This window comes from Oncorhynchus keta, chromosome 23 (genome assembly GCF_023373465.1).
Source record: "Oncorhynchus keta strain PuntledgeMale-10-30-2019 chromosome 23, Oket_V2, whole genome shotgun sequence".
NCBI classification, from domain to species: domain Eukaryota; kingdom Metazoa; phylum Chordata; class Actinopteri; order Salmoniformes; family Salmonidae; genus Oncorhynchus; species Oncorhynchus keta.
In genome coordinates, this window is record NC_068443.1 from 35,984,756 (window position 1) to 36,007,267 (window position 22,512).

Here is a 22,512-nt window from a genome sequence, read left to right on the forward strand (position 1 = left end):
TTGGGAGTTAGGGAGAGCAAGGTGAGTTGACTGGAGTTGACTTGTGTGAAGGTGATTGGCTTTCTCTTATTTTCAGTTTATAATCTTATAATTATTTCTATGTATTTCAGGGACCTATGAAGAAGAATATGTGAAGAGAGCGCATTCTTGTTTAGTTATGGTTGGACCATTGGAATGTAACTTTGTAACACTCCGTTATGAATAAAATCAAAGGGGAAGATGTTTTTTTCCCCCCCTAGAAAAGGACAAAGAAAGGTATTTCATGCGCTTGTATCTCTATTCTAGTTGAGACTGAAACTCATGATGACTGCATCATCGCTGCTGGCTGCCCTCGTGGTGGTGACCTGCGCTGCTCTTTTGCCATTCTCTGCTGCTCAAAGTAAGAAGCCATTGTCTGGTACAGGGGCCACATTATGTGCTGAATATGTTGTGCCACTGTCAATGTCAACAGTTCTGTAAGTCGCTATGGACCTTTTTTCGTGTACAGTGATTGTTGTTTCTGAGCTCATCCCCAAGTCATCCATCAATGGTGTAAGTAACAGGACCAAAGTGTGTGTGTTGGTGAATATCATGGTCTATTTCTTCTCTCTTGCAGGTGAGTCGTGCAGTGGTAGGTGTGGTGAATCGTTCAGACGAGGCAGGCTTTGTGAGTGTGACCCAGGCTGTGTCCGCTATGACACCTGTTGCCGTGACTACCAGAACCACTGTGGTAGGAACAACAACTATCTTCACGAAAATACTAATTACAGAATATCCACATTTCATCATGATATCTGAGTTAGTTCAACTTAACCAGTACAATGCAACCAATAATCAATTGAATTTGTCTGTCCCACAGAGAACATGCCTAAAGAACAATGCCTATGTAGTTAATTATTAATAGTGAGTTGATGGGTCGAATTGAATGGCCCATGTTCTAATTGTAAAAAAAAAAAAAAGCACAAATATCACAATACTTTCTTCTGTTTTAGATGCCACTACAACTCCACCACCAACTCAGAGGATCAAGCCCGATGCCAAGAAAAAGGCAACAGGTTCAGTTACTATCTTTGTCTTTGTAGCAAAGTAACTGCATGATTCAACAGATCTTGTGTACCCCGATTATACTGTAGGCCAAACAGACTCTGGATGCTAGGTTAGAGTTGGCCATTTTAAACAGTAGAAACATTAGCTTATTGCAATGAATTTTCTTTAGTGCCTCCCAAGAACAAATCCATCAGCGAGACAGAATTGATGAGTCTCAAATCTACCAAGAAACCTTCAAACAGCGAGAGCGAGGAAAGCAGCCAAGGTACGTGTGTACCTGCCATGTTGTGCCTTTTAGATGGGGCCCTGATTTTCTACTGACCGTATGACTGCCAGGAAAAACTCAGGGCTTTCCATTGGCTGTGTGATAACCAATGGCATAGAAAGGCTTCAGAATCCTACAATAGACTGAGGGAACAATAGTGTCAATCGTCAAATAATTTAAACAATGCAATGCTTGTGGACTGGAAGAGCAGCTAGCCTCCATTTGGTTACATGAGCTAATCAGTGACTGCATGTGAGAATGTAACCCATAACAGGCCTCTTTAGGCTATTGACAGGGTTGCGTAGGTTACTTTCTAAATGTAATGTGTTACTCCCCAACCCTAGCTATTGGTGTATGGAGGTCAGATGAGATAAAAGCGATAATTGTACTGTTACTTGCAATAGTTTCCAGGGGCTGATCTTGTGTATCTCTACGCCCTCTGCTTCTCAGTACACAACCGTTGTTCGATTTATTGTGTTTTTTTTGTTGTGTTTTCAGAACAGAGCCAGACCGTATACCCTTCTCCATCCGACATCTTCCCTGGGACTCAGGACTATGGTAAGTTTAGGCTATCGGTGGTGCTCTTGTCCATCATTGACACTGTCAGAACACGGCAACAGAGAAGTGAAGAGATTGAGAACTTTGTCAGTAGACAAGGAGCATATGTGCTGAGCAACACGATTGATTAAGAACAACAGCTTACCAACATGCTAGACTCAGTCATTGTTTTATATTTTTCTATGGTAGGTTTACCCCCGTGGATTACTGTAACCAGTTTGTGTGTTTCACACAGATACCAACGGCCCTTACCCTGGATCCAGCAGCCCGAAGAGCCGGAGTGACTATTCTCGTTTCTCTGAGGACCCAGCTTCCCCTTTGAGCCCTGACTTCTACCCTCTGACTGACAGCTTCAATGTTCCCAGCTCCACCGCCCCAGATACTGTCATGGATGGTGAGAGCTCATACAATTGTGAAACATACAATATGGCAAAGTGTTTGGTTAAAGTATTGTCTGAGAAAGTGACAGAAAGGCTGGTTATTATTAATGTTTTGAATTAGTCGAGCGACAGGGGCAACGTTCTTAATGCATATCAGTAGACTTAGGAGAAATCCAAAGTTTTCTCTGATAGCTGATGCATTGTGTAGTAGTTTGTATGCCAGCTTGTGTTTGTTTGTATGTACGTGTTCTAACATCCTTCATCTTACCTCCTGTGAAGCTCTGAGTGATTCAGCCACCAGTCTCTTGGAGGGCATCTCCCTCCTCCTCCCTACACCCATGGCCACCACTCCCTTGGCCCTGCCTTCCTTCACTGGTCAGTTACCTGGATCTGCTAACTTCCCATCCACTGGCTTGCCTATGCCCAGCCAGGGTGGAGCCTCAGCAGGTAACGCTGGCCCCCTGGCCCTGTTGTCTGGACCTCCCCTGCTCCCTACTCTGGCAGATATTGCCAAGTCCTTGGGACTAAAGAACCACATCACTCTGGCAGACATAGCCAAGGCCATGGGCCTCAACACTCCCAATGACCCAATCACTTTGGCAAACATAGCCAAGGCCTTGGGGTTCAACAACCCCAATGATCCTAAACCTCCCCAAAACCCCAAGAACTCCATCCTTCTGGCAGACATAGCCAAAGCCATGGGGCTTAACTCCCCCAATGACCAAATCACTTTGGCAAACATCGCCAAGGCCTTGGGGTTCAAGAGCCCCAATGATCCTAAACCCCAGCAAAACCCCAGCTCTCTGGCAGACATAGCCAAGGCCTTGGGGCTCAACTCCCCCAAGGACCCCATCACATTGGCACACATAGCGAAGGCCTTGGGGTTCAACAACTCCAATGACCCTGAACCTCCCCAAAACCCCAACAACCCCATAACTCTGGCAGACATAGCCAAGGCCTTGGGGCCCAATAGCCCCAATGACCCCATCACTTCTGCAAACATAGCCAAGGCCTTGGGATTCAACGACCCCAACGCTCCTAAACCCCCCCAATACCCCAGCTCTCTGGCAGACATAGCCAAGGCATTAGGGTACAACAACATCGACCCCATTACTTTGGCAGACATAGCCAAGGCCTTAGGGCTCAAAAAAGCAAACAACCCCTTCACTCTGGCAGACATAGCCAAGGCCTTAGGGCTCAAAAACCTCAAAGACCCCATTACTTTGGCAAACATAGCCAATGCCTTGGGGCTAAAAGACCCCAGCACTCTAGCAGACATAGCCAAGGCCTTAGGGTTCAACAAACCCATTGACCCCAAACCCCCCCAAAACCCCAGCTATCTGTCAGACATAGCTAAGGCCTTAGGGCTCAACAGCCCCAACGACCCAATCACTTTGGCAAACATAGCCAGGGTCTTGGGGCTGAACGACCCCAACAAACCCATCACTCTGGCAGACATAGCCAAGGCCTTGGGGCTCAATGTCTCCAGCAAATTGTCAGACATAGCCAAGGCCTTGGGGGTCAAGAACTTCAACAAACCCATCACTCTGGAAGACATAGCCAAGATCTTGGGATTCAAAAACCTCAAAGATCCAAACACTCTCCAAACTCCCAACACTCTGGCAGATGTAGCCACGGTCTTGGGTCTCAGTGACCCCAATAAACCCATCACTCTGGCAGACATAGCCACGGCTTTGGGACTTAATGACCCCAGCACTCTGGCAGACATAGCCAAGGCCTTGGGGGTCAACGACCCCAACAAACCCATCACTCTGGCATACATAGCCAAGGCCTTGGGGGTCAACAACCCCAATGACCCTAAACCCCTCCAAAACCCCAACAAACCTATCACTCTGGCAGACATAGCCAAGGCCTTAGGGTTCAAAAACCCTAACAACCTCTTTGCCCTGGCTGACATAGCCAAGGCCTTAGGGCTCAAAACCCCCAAAGACCCCATCTCTTTAGCAAACATAGCCAAGGCCTTGGGGCTCAAAGACCCCAGCACTCTGGCAGACATAGCCTCGGCCTTAGGGTTTAACAACCCCAAAGACCTTAACCCCCCCCAGAACCCCAGCTATCTGGCAGACATAGCTAAGGCCTTAGGGCTCAACAGCCCCAATGACCCAATTACTTTGGCAAACATAGCCAGGGCCTTGGGGTTGAGCAACCCCAACAAACCAATTACTCTGGCAGACATAGCCAGGGCTTTGGGTCTCAATGACTCCAGCACTTTGGCAGACATAGCCAAGACCCTGGGGGTCAAGAACCCCAACAAACCCATCATTCTGGCAGATATAGCCAAGGTTTTGGGATTCAAAAACCCCAATGACCCTAAAACCCCCGGAAACCCCAACACTCTTGCAGATGTAGCCACGGCCTTGGGGCTCAGTGACCCCAATAAACCAATCACTTTGGCAGACATAGCCACGGCTTTGGGACTTAATGACCCCAGCACTCTGGCAGACATAGCCAAGGCCTTGGGGGTCAACAAACCCAACGACCCTAAAAGGACCAACACTCTGGAAGACATAGCCAAGGCCTTGGGGCTCAACGACCCCAACAAACCCATCACTCTGGCAGACATAGCCAAGGCCTTGGGGGTCAACAACCCCAATGACCCTAAACCCCTCCAAAACCCCAACAAACCTATCACTCTGGCAGACATAGCCAAGGCCTTAGGGCTCAAAAACCCCAACAACCTCTTTACCCTGGCTGACATAGCCAAGGCATTAGGGCTCAAAACCCCCAAAAACCCCATCTCTTTAGCAAACATAGCCAAGGCCTTGGGGCTCAAAGACCCCAGCACTCTGGCAGACATAGCCAAGGCCTTAGGGTTCAACAACCCCAAAGACCTTAACCCCCCCCAGAATCCCAGCTATCTGGCAGACATAGCTAAGGTCTTAGGGCTCAACAGCCCCTATGACCCAATTACTTTGGCAAACATAGCCAGGGCCTTGGGGTTGAGCAACCCCAACAAGCCAATTACTCTGGCAGACATAGCCAAGGCTTTGGGTATCAATGACTCCAGCACTTTGGCAGACATAGCCAAGCCCTTGGGGGTCAAGAACCCCAACAAACCCATCACTCTGGCAGATATAGCCAAGGTTTTGGGATTCAAAAACCCCAATGACCCTAAAACCCCCGGAAACCCCAACACTCTTGCAGATGTAGCCACGGCCTTGGGGCTCAACGACCCCTACAAACCTATCACTCTGGCAGACATAGCCACAGCTTTGGGATTCAATGACCCTAGCACTCTGGTAGACATAGCCAAGGCCTTGGGGGTCAACAACCCCAATGACCCTAAAAGACCAAACAACCCCAACACTCTGGTGGACATAGCCAAGGCCTTGGGGCTCAACGACCCCAACAAACCCATCACTCTGGCAGACATTGCCAAGGCTTTGGGACTCAAAGACCCCAGCACTATGGCAGAAATGACCAAGTCCTCGGGCTACAACGACCCCAACACAGGTCTACCAGGTAGGGATGCTTTGTAGATTGGATACTATGTTGTGTTTCTACATCAGTAACCTTTATAATGTCTACTGCATCAATTGAGTATTGATTTAATGTGCATGTAATCAGTGTCAAGTAGGTATTTCACAATTAAACAGTAAGTTATATTTATTATATTATACAGTAAATGACAACATTAAACATTGTTCACAATTTTAATGGCTTCTTCCGACACGGACGTGAACTCTTTACTCTAGATGCCGACAGTAACCCAGACCTCTGCAGTGACCTGCCCCTCAACGGATTGACCACTCTGGCCAACGGAACCATTCTCATCTTCAAGGGTATGTGTGTGTGTGTGGAGCATAGTGGCCTAGCTCGTGGCTAGCTCGTGGCTAGCTCTGTCCTATCTCACTCATTACTTACTGATCAAATACTTATGAAGGTCAAGTAGCTTTTCCAAAGCAGCAAAAACAAATATGAATAATGGTCTGCTACTTTCCTTTCCTGAAATAGCATAACAATCTGTAGCCTAAAACCCTAAAGGAAATAGTTACTTGATGCATCGTTTCCTAATGATTGCGGTTCTGTTGCCCCCAACCAGGTCATTTCTTCTGGACCATAGATCCCATCACCAAGGACCATGGGCCAGCTCACAACATCAGAGAGGAGCTGGGCATCCCCTCCCCCATCGACAGTGTCTTCACCCGCACCAACTGCCAGGGAAAGAGCTACATCATCAAGGTACTGTAGAACTGCCGTGGAAAAAACCTAGACCCTGGGAAAAGCTCAGTGGGTTGGGGTAGTGGAGATGCCTAGGTGGAATCTAATGACCTAAACACTTTCGATGGGATTGGGATATTGTCACACAGATCCTTTTCACATAGCCTATATAATGTCCCCATTTCTTGTCCATCTCAGGGTGATGACTACTGGAGTATGGACAATGGCAACATGGAGCCTGGTTACCCCAAATCTGTTGCCTCTGGTTTTCATGGTCTGACTGGCACCATCACTGCAGCCCTGCCTGTGCCTGCTACCAGGAGGAGGCCTGAGTCTGTCTACTTCTTCAAGAAAGGTAAAGGAGAGCTTGAGGATTACCACTACCTAACCTACTCCCATTGCTTAACATGATGAGTTACACCAATGAGTTCGCTATACTCAATCCACATCCATTTCTTTCTCCCACAGGAGGCACCATGCAGAAATACTCGTACCATGCTGGAAGTAGCACTGTCTGTGGCAAGAAATCCAAGCCCAGCGCAAAGAAACGCCACGCTCGCCAAACAGAGATGAGTCTGGGAGCCGAGATCAACATCAAGCTGGCTCTGAAAGGCTTTCCCTCCTCAGTGACCTCAGCGGTGTCTGTCCCCAGCCCCAAGAAGGCCGACGGATACGACTACTTCCTCTTCGCTGGACGTAAGTCTTCAACAATGTTCACAATGTACTGTATATCTGATAACCAAAATATCTATTACATCAGCAAAATACTGTTTATGGGTCTTTCTAGAAACTCGGGTACCAGTGAGGATTCAATCAAATTCACGAGTTGATTTAAAACCTATGTTTAACCGTTATCATGGTTGGTGTTCTGACGATTTGTCCAAAGTCATGTGACATGAAATATTTACTTTTCTGTCCTTGCATTTATGGCAGTGTAAGTTGTCGTCATGTCATATATTAAGCATTAATCAGTTAAATTAATGAACTTGAACCCTGTATCTAGCAGTCGGACAGTTTTTGGTATAGAGATCTCAGACATGCAGTGTAATTACTTCACATTTTGTGTCTCCTTACGTTATGGGGTGAAAACAGTTGATGGGCACACAAATCCAAAACAATATATGCACTGCAAAATTGAAAGATTCTAACCCGAAAGGGTCAACTTACCTTCATACGTAAAACATAAATTGATATGGTCATTTTAACGTGGTTCAATAATTATGCATAATACTTGTTGGATGCGCATTTGGTGTCCAGTTGATATACTAGCATGCTAATAAATACCCATAGACTTACAGTCATTGCGCTAACGCTAGTTAGCATTGGCTCACAGAACTTACCTCAAACTTCCTTCATACGGGGCACAGACATCAAAATGGTATCCAAAAGTTCATCTGACTCTGGGGAAGTAGAAAAAGGGCCTAATTGCCAAAATCTCAGAGTATCCCTTTAAAGGATTATCCTAGGCCTATGTTGATGTATAGGAGGAGTTATGGGCCAACATGCATATATTCACTTGTACTCCTCTAAGTACACATGTGGAATGGCATGGAAATCTTTTTTTAATTTAAAACCATTTTGAAATGTTGAACCCAATGTCAGACATTGGCCCCATTATTTATATATAAAGTCCAAAATAAACAAGTCATGATCCAGTACGATAATGAAGTATTACTAATATATTCTGCTGTATTTGTCAGATGCGTAAAACATTGCCTTGACATGCAATTCTTAAATATCCTGTGCAACTGCAGCTGTTCTGTTTAAAAAGGGTCTGGTAAAACTTTAAGTCAATATGTTAACACGAACACTATTCCCTTTTTTAGCTCTGTACTTTAACATCAAGATCTCTGGTGATCTGCCTGCTCTGGCCAAACCAGACAATGCTGATCCCCGCCAAAACTCCATCAAGAAGTGGCTCAAGTGTATCTAGAGCATTCCCTATGGATGGACCAACAACGCACAGAGCACACCTATGGCAACTATTTTCTTTTTTTCCATATTAGGAAAACAAAAGCAACAGAACAGTTCTTCTTCTTGAAAATAAATTAATAAAATGTACACTTTTAAAGCACATGGTATCTGCTGATACAAAATTGGGAAGAAAGAATCTAACCATTCATTGCTCTCTCTCTTACGATCACAAATTGGATAGGATTTTTTTTTATTAGACTAAGACACTATGATTGAGACTTGGGAGTAAGGGAATGGAGCAGTCCATGATGACATCATTAGCAGGGTAGGTTTCCTCTACCGAAAGGGAGTCTTCAAGCCCATACCTTGAATGGAAAGGGTGAGAAGAGAAGAGCCATTAGACATCATCCAAAATTGCCACTTCAAGAAGTTTATAACTCTCCATTGTGTTTCTTAAGCTCGGCTCACTAGAGCTTCTTTGAATGTTGTTTTGATGTGCATTGAAATAGCTACCAGTCTGAACTCAAACATCAGCTAAAACGTTTGACAAGACATCACGTTAAGACCACACCAGGGGGGTTTAAATAACACTTGCATGACCGCAACCCTGCTCCAACCATCCTTGTGTCACATGTAATCCGACATGCCAAACAAAAGTATACAATGTGTCCTTTGTGTCGCTTACTTTCTCTGGCTTTATCAGACTAATAAAATAAAAAGCTTCTCATCTACTTTGTTGTGCCGTGTGTTTCTATGACGTAAGAGTGCGGTGGCAATGCCACTGCTTTATTTGAATGGACTCATACCATGTTGTTCTGGGTTAAAAGTGGCTTCAAGACTTAAAAAGTCAATGGGGATGAACGCTCATCTCCTCTGGGGAGACGGCTGCCTGCGTCCTTTGGCTGTCGTCATGGGCAGAGAGTGCTGGGCAATGGGGCGGCCGGAGGGCTTGGCCTTCACACTGCTGCTGTCGAGAGAGAGTGAGAGTGAGAGTGAGAGAGTGAGAGACAGAGAGAGAGAGAGCGATAGAAATAGGTGGTAAAGAAGGGATGAGAGATGGTTAAGATAAGGGAACAAGAAAGAGAGACTGAAAATAAAAAGTTGTGTGGGAGAGTTTGAGACAAAGAGAGACTCTGAAAGAGGTGAAGCTGTACTGACCGGCCGAGCTGGAGGTGGGCTCCTGGCTTGTGGAAGAAAGACTGGCATCGTCTGACGGCTGGACAGAGTCCATCTCAGCCTGGCTATCCTTTGACGCTTCACCACTGGTACTGAGAGGAGGTAAGAGTGTGTATGAGAAACACAAATACAGTGTTTGTTACTTTACAGCCTTATTCTAAAATGGATTAAATCTGTTTTTTTTTCTTCATCAATCTACACACAATACCCCATAATGACGAAGCAAAAACTCGTTTTAAGAATGTTTTGAAAATTCATTACAAATAAAAAACAGAAATATCAAATTTACATAAGTATTCAGACCCTTTACTCTGAATATTTGGCAGCGATCACAGCCTCAAGTCTTGTTGGGTATGACGCTACAAGCCTGGCACACCTGTATTTGGGGAGTTTCTCTCATTCTTCTCTGCAGGTCCTCTCAAGCTCTGTCAGGTTGGATGGGGAGAGTTGCTGCACAGATATTTCCAGGTCTCTCCAGAGATCTGGCTGGGCCACTCAAGGACATTCAGAGACTTGTCCCGAAGCCAGTCCTAAATTGCAGACAGCCTCTGTGGGATAAACAACCAAAAGGACACTAAATTAGTCAAAACATTTTTGCACAGCTGATTCAGAGTACATTTTGAGTATTGTATTTGAATATCAAGCTTGTTAGTACAGGTTACATCTGAATATCTGTATCTATGTCTGAAAGCCCATGTTTTTCTGGATGAGGTTCTTACCTGTGTGGGTTGGGGTCCCAGGCCCAGCACAGGACCAGGAGGCTGAATGTAGAGGACTGGGGGCAGGGGGGCAGCGCGGAACGGACTGGGGCAGGCAACCCTGATGGGGGTCCAGGCTGAGGCTGGGGATGGAGGAGGTAGAGAAGGAAAAGTTGGTAGTGGTACTAGGGACAGACTGTAGTAGTTCTCTTGGGGGGGGGGGGGTCAGACATGGCCATGGGCAAGGCTTCGTGGTGCTGCTGCTCCCTTCATCTGGAAGCAGAGGAAAGGACTCATATCTCGGACTCTGATACGGGAGGCACTAAGTCACACACGTCTGCCTGAAGTTTCTATTCACTTCTATACTATCTGTTTATTTTCCCAGCATGGAAAGTGAAAGATGAATTTTACACAATACGGCATCCTGGGGACAGTATACTGTCTATTGCTGCCCTGGGGACAGTATACTGTCTATTGCTGCCCTGGGGACAGTATACTGTCTGTTGCTGCCCTGGGGACAGTATACTGTCTATTGCTGCCCTGGGGACAGTATACTATCTATTGCTGCCCTGGGGACAGTATAATATCTATTGCTTCCCTGGGGACAGTATACTATCTATTGCTGCCCTGGGGACAGTATAATATCTATTGCTTCCCTGGGGACAGTATATTATCTATCGCTGCCCTGGGGACAGTATACTATCTATTGCTGCCCTGGGGACAGTATACTATCTATTGCTGCCCTGGGGACAGTAATATATATGCCATTTAGCAGATGCTTTTATCCAAAGCGACTTACAGTCATGTGTACATTCTACGTATGGGTGGTCCCGGGAATCGAACCCACTACCCTGGCGTTACAAGCGCCATGCTCTACCAACTGAGCTACAGAAGGACAGTATACTATCTATTGCTGCCCTGGGGACAGTATATTATCTATTGCTGCCCTGGGGACAGTATACTATCTATTGCTGCCCTGGGGACAGTATACCACCTTATGCTGAATCAATAATACCGAGCCACTCCTCTCAACTTCCTGGCTGTCAGACTGTGTATGGGGCATGGCAGTGGCCGTGGGGGTGGGCACCGTGACGGGAACCATGGGTCGGATGCTGGCTCTGGGGGTGGACTTGCTCCCGGGCATCGGGGAAGATTTACTGGGGGCACCACCCGACACCGGGGTGGGATTTATGTTGGCGGTTGGGGTGGGGGGCTGCTTTGAAGAGCTGGAAGAACCACTGTTTGGTAAGAAACGGGAGAAACAAACTATGGTGTTAAGAGTTGGGTACGTGTCCGTTATTTTTTACTTTTGATTTCAAAGCAGTATTTCCTTTAAGTGTGTATGATTCAGACATATTTCTACCATCCCCAGTCTGCAGCTTGGTTAGTCCTCTGGCTGACCTGCCTCTGTTCTAGAGCTCTCTACTGAGAGAGAGTGTGTGTGTGTGTGTGTGTGTGTGTGTGTGTGTGTGTGTGTGTGTGTGTGTGTGTGTGTGTGTGTGTGTGCAGTGCCTGTACCTTATTGTTACCCTGGTTGTGGGGCTCGTCCCTCTGAGGTTGTTAAATGGGGTGGTCTTTGAGTTCCCTGATCTCTCGGTTCTGTAGGTGGAGACGGCCCTCATACCGGGACTTGAGGGAGCTCAGACGCTCCACCCACTCCTCCTGCTGCAGCTTCATATCCTCCACCTCCTTGGCCAGCTGCTCCTTTGTAACTGGGACACACACCGATACACACACACACACACACAATACTTCATTGAATCAAATGATCTAAATATATCTTACAGGTCATGACACAAATATCCCAGATAGTTCTCACATCATTCAAATCATTTCTTTAAACCGTGACTACAAAAACATGCGACAGACATACACTGAACAAAAATATAAATGCAACATGCAACAATTTCAAAGACTACAGTTCATATAATTGAAATAAATGCATTAGGCCCTAATCTATGGATTTCCCAACTGGGAATACAGATATACATCTATTGGTCAGATACCTCAAAAAAACATAAAAAGTAGGGGCGTGGATCAGAAAACCAGTCAGTATCTGGCATGACCACCATTTGCCTCATGCAGCGTGACATCTCCTTTGCATAGAGTTGATTAGGCTGTTGATTGTGGCCTGTGGAATTTTGTCCCACTCTTTAATGCCTGTGCGAAGTAGCTGGATATGGGTGGGAACTGGAACACGCTGTTGTACAAGTCAATCCACAGCATCCCAAACATGCTCACGGGTGACATTTCTGGTGAGTATGCAGGCCACAAAAAAATGGGACATTTACAGCTTCCAGGAATTGTGTACAGATACTTGTGACATGGGGCTGTGCATTATCATGCTGAAACATGAGGTGATGGCGGCAGTTGAATGGCACGACAACGGGCCTCAGGATCTTGTCATGGTATCTCTGTGCATTCAAATTAGCAGCGATACAATACAATTGTGTTCGTTGTCTGTAGCTTATGCCTGCCCATAACATAACCCCACCAGACGGCACTCATCCGTGATGAGATTCATCCGTGAAGCACACTCTTCTCCAGCGTGCCAGTGGACATTGAATGTGAACATTTGCCCACGATGCCAAATTGCAGTCAGGTCAAGACCCTGGTGAGGACGACGAGCACGCATGTGAGCTTCCCTGAGACAGTTTCTGACAATTTGTGAAGAAATTCTTCGGTTGTGCAAACCCACAGTTTCATCAGCTGTCCGGGTGGCTGGTCTCCGGCGAAGAAGCCGGATGTGGAGGTCCTAGGCTGGCGTGGCTACACGTGGTCTGAGGTTGTGAGGCCGGTTGGATGTACTGCGAAATTATCTAAAACTTCATTGAAGGCAGCTTATGTTAGAGAAATTAACATTACATTTTCTGGCAACAGCTCTGGTGGACATTCCTGCAGTTAAATAAAGGTTAAATAAAATAAATAAAAGTCAGCATGCCAATTGCACACTCCTTCAACACAGCTCATGAAACCAACACTTTACATGTTGCGTTTATATTTCTGTTCAGTATATAAACATTCACAAACAGCCAGACGGCTATGTTTGAGGAGACTGACACTAATTCATTCACTACATAAGGAGATCCATACAGTAGGGGTCAAAGTCATCGTGTTGCATAGTTTGACAAATGTGTGCCAAAATAGTTGTTTAATACCACTATATGTTGTTCATTGTGCATAAGACAATATAAACAACTAGCTTTGTGACTTACTGTTGAGCTGGTTGAGCTTCTGCTTGGAACCCATGGAGACCTTAATGGTCTTCTCCTCCTTGGCGGCCATCTGTTGCCGTAGCGGCTTCTCCGGGGCCGTCTTCTCCTGCAGCTCCTGTCTCAGCCCGGTCACCTCCCCCTGGGCCTGGGCCGACTGCTCCGGGAGGCGGGTCACCTCCTGTCTCAGCCCGGTCACCTTCCCCTGGGCCTGGGCAGACTGCTCCGGGAGTCAAGTCACCTCCTGTCTCAGCCCGGTAACTGCCCCCTAGACCTGGGCAGATTGCTCCAGGAGGCGGGTCACCTCCTGTCTCAGCCCGGTCACCACCCCCTGGGCCTGGGCAGACTGCTCCGGGAGGCGGGTCACCTCCTGCATCAGACGCCCCATCTCCATGTCGCGCTCACTCACCGTCTAACAGGTTGATGGAGAAGAATACTTTATTCATCCATACGAGACATATGTGCCTGCTGCTGTCATTAGAGGGGCTTTTGGGGGTCAATTGTTTTGTAATGATGTATGGTGAACGAGGTACAGTAAAAAGACAAGACGGATGATCTAGAACCAGGGTGGACAAGAACCATGACAAACAATCATGCCCCTTCTCTATAAAAAAAACACATTTTTTTTTTTTTTTTTACAATCAAAGGTTCATAACTTTAGTCTTTGATATGGACAATATGACAGTACCTATCTGATCATAACGGATGGTTCTCTAACGAGCAACTTCAATGGCTCCATACATACTGTGTAGGTCTACAATTACCCTCTGCATGCTAACTTTACTTGACTCTATGGAGGCACTGGCTCCATACACATAAAGTACATTAGTAGTACCTTCTGTACGTACTCCAGTTGTCCCTCCAGGTTGATTGTGGTCTTGGGCTTGGCTGAGGGACTTCTTCAGGCTCTGGATCTCCTGGTCTGAGGCCTGCTGAGCCTGCTGGACCTGCAGTTGAGCCTGCTGGACCTGCAGTTGAGCCTGCTGGACCTGCAGTTGAGCCTGTTGCACCTGCAGTTGAGCCTGCTGGACCTGCAGTTGAGCCTGTTGCACCTGCAGTTGAGCCTCTTGCACCTGCAGTTGAGCCTGCTGGACCTGCAGTTGAGCCTGTTGCACCTGCAGTTGAGCCTGTTGCACCTCCTCCTGGCTTGGCTGCTGCTTCTGCCACCAGCTGATAAGAGATGGATGGGAGGGGGAGAGGAGCATAGCATTAGAACGGAACAGAATTAGTCAGTCAGTAAAGGTTTGACTGGCCCCTGTCATTGTAGCTGCACACGCATGTTACAGCAAGTGCATGTACAGCTTAAAACACGTTCAAACATGCAGGATCAGCAAATGTACACACAGGCATGCAAACACACACACACGAATCCACGATCCCACACAAACACTACCCCCACCGCACCCTCCCACACACCTTGTCATGCTGCATCTACAGCGTCTCGTACAGGGTCTTGTAACGGCGGCCGCTCATCTTGACCTGCGTGATGGTCTTGGCCTTCTCCTGGATGTCCAGGTTCTTGGCGTCCAGCTCCTTCTTGGTAGCTTCCCTCTCGGTGGTCACCTTGCACATGGTCTCCCTCAGGTTCTGTACCGGGCTCTGGTCACTGACGCGTTGGTCCTATGGAGGAGGGGTGTAAAGTACAGAGTATGTACAGAGTGAAGTGTGGAGAATTCTGGATTAGAAAATTACTGGACAAAAATATTTTGGACAGAAATCTCCTGGACAGTTTATAATTGAGTTTATAGTCGAGTTGAGCCTACTTAACTACTGCATTTCGATTCGGTTTCTGAATTTGACTTGGAAACTGAATGAATTGTTCCCAACCCGTGTGTGTGTGTGTGTGTGTGTGTGTGTGTGTGTGTGTGTGTGTGTGTGTGTGTGTGTGTGTGTGTGTGTGTGTGTGTGTGTGTAAGCGTACATGTGTGTTTTATCATTCTAAAATGACACATAGAAACAGAGTGAGTGGAGAATTGCATGTCACAACTTATCTGGGTGATTTTTGCATTTTTTGCATTAAAGTAAATTTAAACTCCTCTGTGCCTCAATTGGTAGAGCATGACGCTTACAACACTAGGATTGTGGGTTTGATTGCCGCTGGGACCATCCATATGAGAATTATATGCACGCATGACTAAGTCGATTTGGATAAAACTGTCAACTAAATGGCATTTATTTATTTAACTCTGCCATTGTTAATGGTTTCAATGTGAAACAGATTTTACTTGATGCACAGTACATCCATTCATTTGAACCTTTCGTTAACATGGTAATTCTGAAACATACAAATACAATTTCAACCACGGACCATCAAATAATTGGCATATATATTACTCTTACAGATTTTCCAAGTGGGCAAGGATATTGGAAATGTAATCAAAGCTGATTGGGGGATAATTTGTTTTTAATTAGGACAGAAGAATTGATAACTGACTTTTTCCTCCAACATAACATAGGTACATGGGACACTTAAGTGTATGGGACACTTAAAATGTGCCTTTTGAGGCCATGCAATTCAATACTCATCTCTCAAACAAAAGCAATTTAGATCAAAAGAGTCCATATTAACAAAGGAAACGGAAGGACTAACAGTACAGATAGATGGCAATAAAGATTGTATCATAGAGGCTGAGAAAAGTTAGAGGAAAAATTAAAACAATGGAGGAACTCATTCAAGTGTAATATATTATAAAAAATAAAGCAAACTGGATAGAATATGGGGAAAAATGCAACAAATTATTTTTCAATCTTCAACATAGAAATGCTACCCGCAAAAATGTATTGAAACTTGTTACATGACTCACAAAATGATATTTTGAAAGAGAAAGTACTTGAAGAATGTTTTCGTTTGTCTCCTCCATCTCCACTAACCGAAGTTAATTGTACGGATTTTTTTTCTATTAATAATGTAAAATGAACATCTGCACAGAAAGACTCATGTGAAGGCCAAGTTACAGAGGAGGAACATCTTGATGCAATTAAAGCCTTTAAGGCTGGGGAACACTCCAGGGTTGGATGGCATACCAGTGGAAGTTCACCAAACCTTTTTTGACACACACTCAGAGAACCATTCTTAGCATGTTTTAACCACTCCTATATAAATGGTAGATTATCAAACACGCAACAAGGTCGGATTTCATTATTACTGAAAAAGGACCCAAGTGGTAAATATAAAGATCCAGTCCATTTAAAGAATTGGAGGCCTCTTACACTTCAGTGTAATTCTAGCAAAATGCATAGCACATGGATTTTAAAAGGTATTGTCGGATATTATTATTCATTCTAAATCAGACAGTTTTTTTTTACATGGACGATACTTTGGAGATAATATAAGACAAGTACTGGAAACAATAGAACGCAATGAAAAATCTGGGAAACCAGGCCTGGTGTTTATAGCCGACTTTGAAAAGGCTTTTGATAAAGTACGACTGGAAAGTATTCAAATCCCTTGACTTTTTCCACATTCTGTTACGTTACAGCCTTATTCTAAATTTGATACAATACATTTTTTTCTTCATCAATCTACACCCAATAATGACAAAGCAAAAACAGGTTTTTATCAAATACTGAAATATCACATTTACATGACTATTTATGTCACACCCTGACCTTAGAGAGCCTTTTTATGTCTCTATTTGCTTTGGTCAGGGTGTGATTTGGGGTGGGCATTCTATGTTTTTGTTTTCTATGATATTATATTTTTATGTTTTGGCCGGGTATGGTTCTCAATCAGGGACAGCTGTCTATCGTTGTCTCTGATTGTGAACCATACTTAGGTAGCCCCTTTCCCTCCTTTCAGTGTGGGAAGTTAACTTGGTTTGTGGCAAATAGCCATTAAGCGTCACAGGTGTTTTGTAGTGTTTTTGTCGGCGGCATCCTAAATAAAAGGAATATGTACGCTCACCAAGCTGCGCTTTGGTTTAGTTCTTTCGACGACCTTGACAATTCGGAACCTTTACTCAGTACTTTGTTGACGCACCTTTGGCAGCGATTACAGCCTTGACTCTTCTTGGGTATGACGCTACAAGCTTGGCACACCTGTATTTGTGGAGTTTCTCCCATTCTTCTCTTCAGATCCTCTCAAGCTCTGTCAGGTTGGATGGGGAGCGTTGCTGCATTTGCTTTGTCATCATGGGACAGTGTGCATTGATTGATGGATTTAAAAAAATATATATTTTAGAATAAGTCTCTAAAGTAACAAAATGTGGAAAAAGTCAGTGTCTGAATTACTTTCCGAATGCACTGTACATTCTAAATTATTTAAATGGGTCTTTCTCCATTCTGATTGTTTTATACTGTTTAACTTTAACCAAAAATAATTTCCTGCATTTTCTGCACTCATTTGAGATCATTTCCACACTGCCACATACGGCTGCACAATATTGGCAAAAAATCTAGACCTGATTTAACCAAATGTTGAAATTGCGATTTGACTTGCGATTTAGATCAAAACACTTGGTTGAACCGTTGGAACTATGGAAATAGAATTATTATTTTAATTATATTGTTAAAATATAATAGTGGGCACTTTGAATACAGTATTGTTTGACATGAGAACGAATGAAAATGCCAGTGGGAGTTATTGTGACATGGTAGAAACCAAAGTTTTGGTCAGTGTTTCCTAGGGGACCCTATAATCTTTGGCTACATTAAATGTTTTCTCTTGGCTACTTCATGTAGCTAACATAGTGATGCTTTACCTAATCCTCTTCGGTTTAAAAAATACTGTTACACTATAAGCTTGATAATGTTGGTTGTCTTTTACAAAAAATATAGAATTGTATACAAATTGTGATAAGTCTTTTTTTCTGTGAGGTGTGTGTACTGACCTGGCCATCTCAGAGAGCTGCTGGATGCGTTTGAGGTGGGCCTCCCTCTCAGAGTGCAGCTTCTTGTTCTCCTCCTGGCCCTCCCAGAGTGGGAAACAGGGGAGAGGAGAGTTGGTGCGCGAACGCAAAACAGCAGGGCAAAATAAGCACATCATCAGAGGTCAATGGCCAATTTTACAGAACAAACTGCACCATGACAACAAACAACTTCACCTGTTTTAATGCAACGGAAAATTGCCAACGCTATCTCTACAAGCATATAACTACTATTTAGTTACAGACCCCAGCTGTGTGTGCAATGACTTCAGACCACTGTCCCCGATATCGACAGCAGCTCAAAAGCCTCATGTCTTTCTTCCTCTCAAGTCTCACCTGTAGTTGTTCCTCTCTCTGCATTGAGGCTCTCCTGTAGCTCCTTCAGCGCTCGGTCCTGGTGTTCAACTCGTTGTTTGCAGCGCAGTGTCGCCACCTCGAACTGTGTCTCTGCGACCTCCATTCTCACGACGCACAAACCTGCAGGAGGGAAAGGTCAGAGCAGGTTTAACAAACTGCTTACTCACTAAAGTACTGGAGCTTAGTCTTGGACTTAAAAGCATGCTTAAAATGTAGAATACTTTTTTGAACTAGGCTTAATCTAGTCTGGGAAACCGTCCGTGGTGTATAACGTCTTAGTGTGGTATTACTTTTGCAATCAGGAAATTCAGATGACTGCAGATTTAGTATAATTGATCATTATTATTTATTGTGTGTCCCTTTCAGATAATTTGTCTTACACCTCAACAAACAACAGCACAGCATCACCAATAGGTGAATAAATACATACATACAATCACAAATAATATATGTGTAATAACACACATCTTTTACAGGTCAGCACAACCATGTATCAAGTACTGGATCTGTAAAGGAGTTGGCACAGTAAGCAAAGTCCTATCCCCATCTACTACCTGATGATCTCCAGGACTTGTTCCTGGGACTTGCCCTCCTCGCTCTCGATGAGGACTTACCCTCCTCGCTGAAGGACAGGTAGAGGCTGGGACTGGGATTTAGCTATGGTCGGAGATGGACCAGTCACCGGAGCTTCAAACACAACCACATGAAGACAAACCAGAGAGAGAATGCGATGTAGTGGTAACAGGCCAGAAAAAGCATTTTCAAAATGAGAAGGTTGGTAATGTAAAGTCCTAATGCATTTGCAATAACAGTTGCTGTCCTGAAATGTCTCAGCCATACATTTTTTATTGGATGACACATACTGTTGAGATTCCCCAACAGAACCCAGCTCGCAGTGCCAATGCCTACCTGCGAGTGGCACTCTGATGGGAACCCTGGAGCTGGTCTGGCCCTGGCCTAGACCCTGACCTGAACACTGACCCTGCAGGCCCTGGTTTTGACCCCGATTCTGCTTCTCAGTGTGGCTGAGCTGCTGCCTCAGTAGGTTCGCTTGCAGCTCAGCGTTCTTCAACAGCTCCTTGGTCTTCTGGTACAGAGACCACTGGGCCTCCAGCTGCTTCTTGGCCTCCAGCAGTTGAGCCTGAGGGAGTGTAATAAAAATAAGAATTGGTAGAGGAAGGAGGAGGAAGGAGAGGGGGCCTAAGTGATGTGATCATAAAAGCCACTGAAGATCTAATTATGTTCTTGGTCATTTCCAGAGCGAAAGGGTTTGTGAAGGAGAAAAGGGATGAAAAAGCGACAGAGATGAGATAAAGGGGACAGAGAGGAAAGTCCTGTGTGGCTCAGTTGGTAGAGCACGGTAGAGAAATGTAATTTGCTCTGGATAAGAGTGTGTGCTAAACAACCAACATGAATGAAGACAAACACTGAAAGAATGAGGAAAGGAAAATAAATTGGGTGGTGAGAAAAAAATACTTGAGTGTATCTGTACTTCTTGGTTGCGGCCCAGCACGTGCCTCTGCTCTACCTCCTCAGCCGGTTTCTTCTTAAACTGGGGGAGCTCTCTCTCCAGTCTCTCTATCTGGCTGTTCAGACACTGCCTGGTCTCTGTCTCTGTACACTCCAACGTCAGCTAGGGGACAAGAGCAAGGCAGGGATGGAGATGGTTTCTTAACAATTATGGGAAGGGTGGATTGGACTTGAAATGGGGGGGTGAGTATGTGTGTGCCTGGTTAGACTTGACTTGGGTAAGAGCAGTGTGGTGTGTGTGTGTGTACCTGAAACAGACTTGAGGTAGGTGTGTGTGTGTGTGTGTGTGTGTGTGTGTGTGTGTGTGTGTGTGTGTGTGTGTGTACCTGGTTAAACCTGGTGTGTACCTGGATAGATTTGAGGTTGGTCAGCAGTAGGTTTTGGTTGCACTGCTCAGCCATCATGGCCCCCTTCTCCTGGTTCAGTCTGGACTGCTGATAGAGAGAGGAAATGGAGAGGACGTGGGGGAGAGAAATGATCGCACTCAATTCTTGTCAATCATAAAGGCCAAAGTTGACTTACTTCCTCCTCACATTCCTCATCCAAACTGTACTATCCCCACCTGGCCCAACCTTGACCTCCTAACTCCTAACTGACACGGTCAGTTTCTCATAGGCAGCCCAGAGGTCCTGGGTCATGGTGTGGATGTTCTGCTCGTGTTTCTGAGCCGTGGCGGCCATCTTCTGGCTCTTCTCGTGCAGCTCGGCAATCTCCCGCCTGTAGCCTTTCAGGTTCTCCTGCAGCATCTTATACCTGACAGAGAGAAAGACAAACTTGGTTTGATTTACTTCAGCAGATGGACACTTCTTCCTAAAAAAAGATGTATGAGATGGGTGTGTTCAGTGCATTCGAATAGGGAAAGTGGTAAAAGATCAATAGCCATATTTTCTCGGAATTGTCCAACATAAGTCGGGTGGAGTACTGAAAAAGCAATACTGAGCATACACATCAGTATTGTCATTGGATTTTTCTTATTGCCTGGTTGTGGTTTAAGTTGTATTAAATTACCTCTTGGAGGCGAACCCCAGCTGTGTGGAGAACTTTGCCTTCTGGAAGGGGACCTCAGACAGATGCTCTTGGAGCTTGACGTTCTGCTCGTTCAGCATTTTGTCGTTTTCCGCCTTCTCCTTCTTGTACTTGGTGAAGGAGTCGTTCAACCGGAACGACGTTCGATCACCGTCATAAAAATTGTGTATTTACATGTTCGTTAAAGAGGTAGGTAGTGTACAGTGAATTAAAGGACTAGAGGCCATGAGTAACTTGGTCAAAAAGATTGGCACTGATTGGCCTATAGGTGGTGTTGTAAAACTTTGATGTAGAATCTTTCCTCACACTGAACACATTTGCCTCAAGGACCCATAAGGTCTGTCAGGAAAGATTTTCCTCCATCTTGAACATTTTGGAAAACCTTTGAAAGACATATAGACATAACCCATCATCCAAATAACACCACATAAGGAGTATAGACCCATGTCTTGACTTAGTTTGAGATGGCCGAGTTATTGATAAATCAGGAAATCTGATTTTTGGTGTCCATTTAAATCCTTTGCAAATCCCCTCCACAATGGCCTATCAAATTGAAACCTTTTTAGGTTTGTCAAATCCATGATGAACCACGTTAAATTTGCCATTCGTAGCTTTAAAAAATAAGGAAACTAGCTACCTACGGCCCAACAGGACCTGAATATCGACCCACTCTCCTCATCACACTCTGCCTTCCAGTCAGCTTACTCAAAGCACCACCTCATGTTAATCTGCATACACACACCCATATTGACTTTACATCGAACCGGAAAATGATCACTCCCTATCGTGGATTCTATCATCACTTCCCATTCACACCTCCCAGTCACCGCCACAGATACCAATGTCAAACCCAAGTATGTCTCTGTACATTGATTCTCCTCCCCCTCTCATCATTAACACATACTAATCCCCTGTAATCCATACATTCCTCAACTATGTTCCCATGATTATCTTCATGCTGACTTTCCCATATTTCATTATGAGCATTAATATCCCCACACCATATGACCTTCCCACCCCTCCCTATACATCCCTTCAAACTGTGGTAACACGAGAGGTTTTCAGGGGTTGTATAAATGACCTAAACAATGTAACCTCTATTCCTACATAATTTATACCCCACACATTCCAAGTTCTGTATCTCCAATACACTATACGCCATCCCCTCTTTAACTAACGAACGCAGCGCAACACCCACCCTACCCCTCAACTATATCACGCCATTCCGAAAACCTACGTTATCAATAAGCGACAAATAACATTATAGGAGATTGAGGGTGCGTTCGTAAATTCACTCTGGCTAGCTAGTCCGATTTCAGAGCA

General features: G+C 45.0%; 1 protein-coding gene and 2 long non-coding RNA genes across 7 annotated transcripts; 1 reads left to right on the forward strand and 2 right to left on the reverse strand.

The window, feature by feature from the left end:
- Positions 1 to 3: 3 nt before the first annotated feature.
- Positions 4 to 8,377, forward strand: LOC118402559 (uncharacterized). Of its 2 annotated transcripts, XM_052477107.1 has the most exons (13): positions 4 to 51; positions 286 to 379; positions 596 to 709; positions 972 to 1,034; positions 1,196 to 1,291; positions 1,790 to 1,849; positions 2,085 to 2,243; positions 2,509 to 5,712; positions 5,946 to 6,032; positions 6,293 to 6,432; positions 6,610 to 6,766; positions 6,880 to 7,107; positions 8,238 to 8,377. In XM_052477107.1, exons 2-13 carry the CDS (start codon positions 301 to 303, stop codon positions 8,342 to 8,344), a joined length of 4,494 nt encoding a protein of 1,497 aa, XP_052333067.1. In that variant the 5' UTR covers positions 4 to 51; positions 286 to 300; the 3' UTR covers positions 8,345 to 8,377. The 2 variants fall into 2 exon arrangements, with proteins under 2 accessions (XP_052333067.1, XP_052333068.1); XM_052477108.1 differs by lacking the exons at positions 4 to 51; positions 286 to 379 and adding an exon at positions 380 to 455.
- Positions 7,958 to 19,635, reverse strand: LOC118402243 (uncharacterized). 3 transcript variants are annotated; one of them, XR_008077477.1, is made up of 12 exons: positions 19,248 to 19,635; positions 18,613 to 18,753; positions 18,241 to 18,320; positions 14,828 to 15,031; positions 14,247 to 14,581; positions 13,415 to 13,823; positions 11,718 to 11,911; positions 10,221 to 10,342; positions 9,878 to 10,049; positions 9,484 to 9,593; positions 9,132 to 9,289; positions 7,958 to 8,690 (listed from the first exon to the last, which is right to left on the reverse strand). It is a non-coding gene; the product is annotated as an uncharacterized LOC118402243 (long non-coding RNA). The 3 variants fall into 3 exon arrangements; XR_008077476.1 differs by lacking the exon at positions 19,248 to 19,635 and having other exon boundaries at positions 18,241 to 18,314; positions 18,613 to 18,687; XR_008077478.1 differs by lacking the exon at positions 19,248 to 19,635 and having other exon boundaries at positions 9,132 to 9,292; positions 18,241 to 18,314; positions 18,613 to 18,687.
- On the reverse strand, positions 19,635 to 22,400 carry LOC118402244 (uncharacterized). Of its 2 annotated transcripts, none has more exons than XR_004829463.1 (5): positions 21,172 to 22,400; positions 20,726 to 20,916; positions 20,511 to 20,597; positions 20,162 to 20,266; positions 19,635 to 19,774 (listed from the first exon to the last, which is right to left on the reverse strand). It is a non-coding gene; the product is annotated as an uncharacterized LOC118402244 (long non-coding RNA). The 2 variants fall into 2 exon arrangements; XR_004829461.1 differs by having other exon boundaries at positions 19,645 to 19,774; positions 20,110 to 20,266.
- Between the last annotated feature and the right edge of the window lie 112 nt (positions 22,401 to 22,512).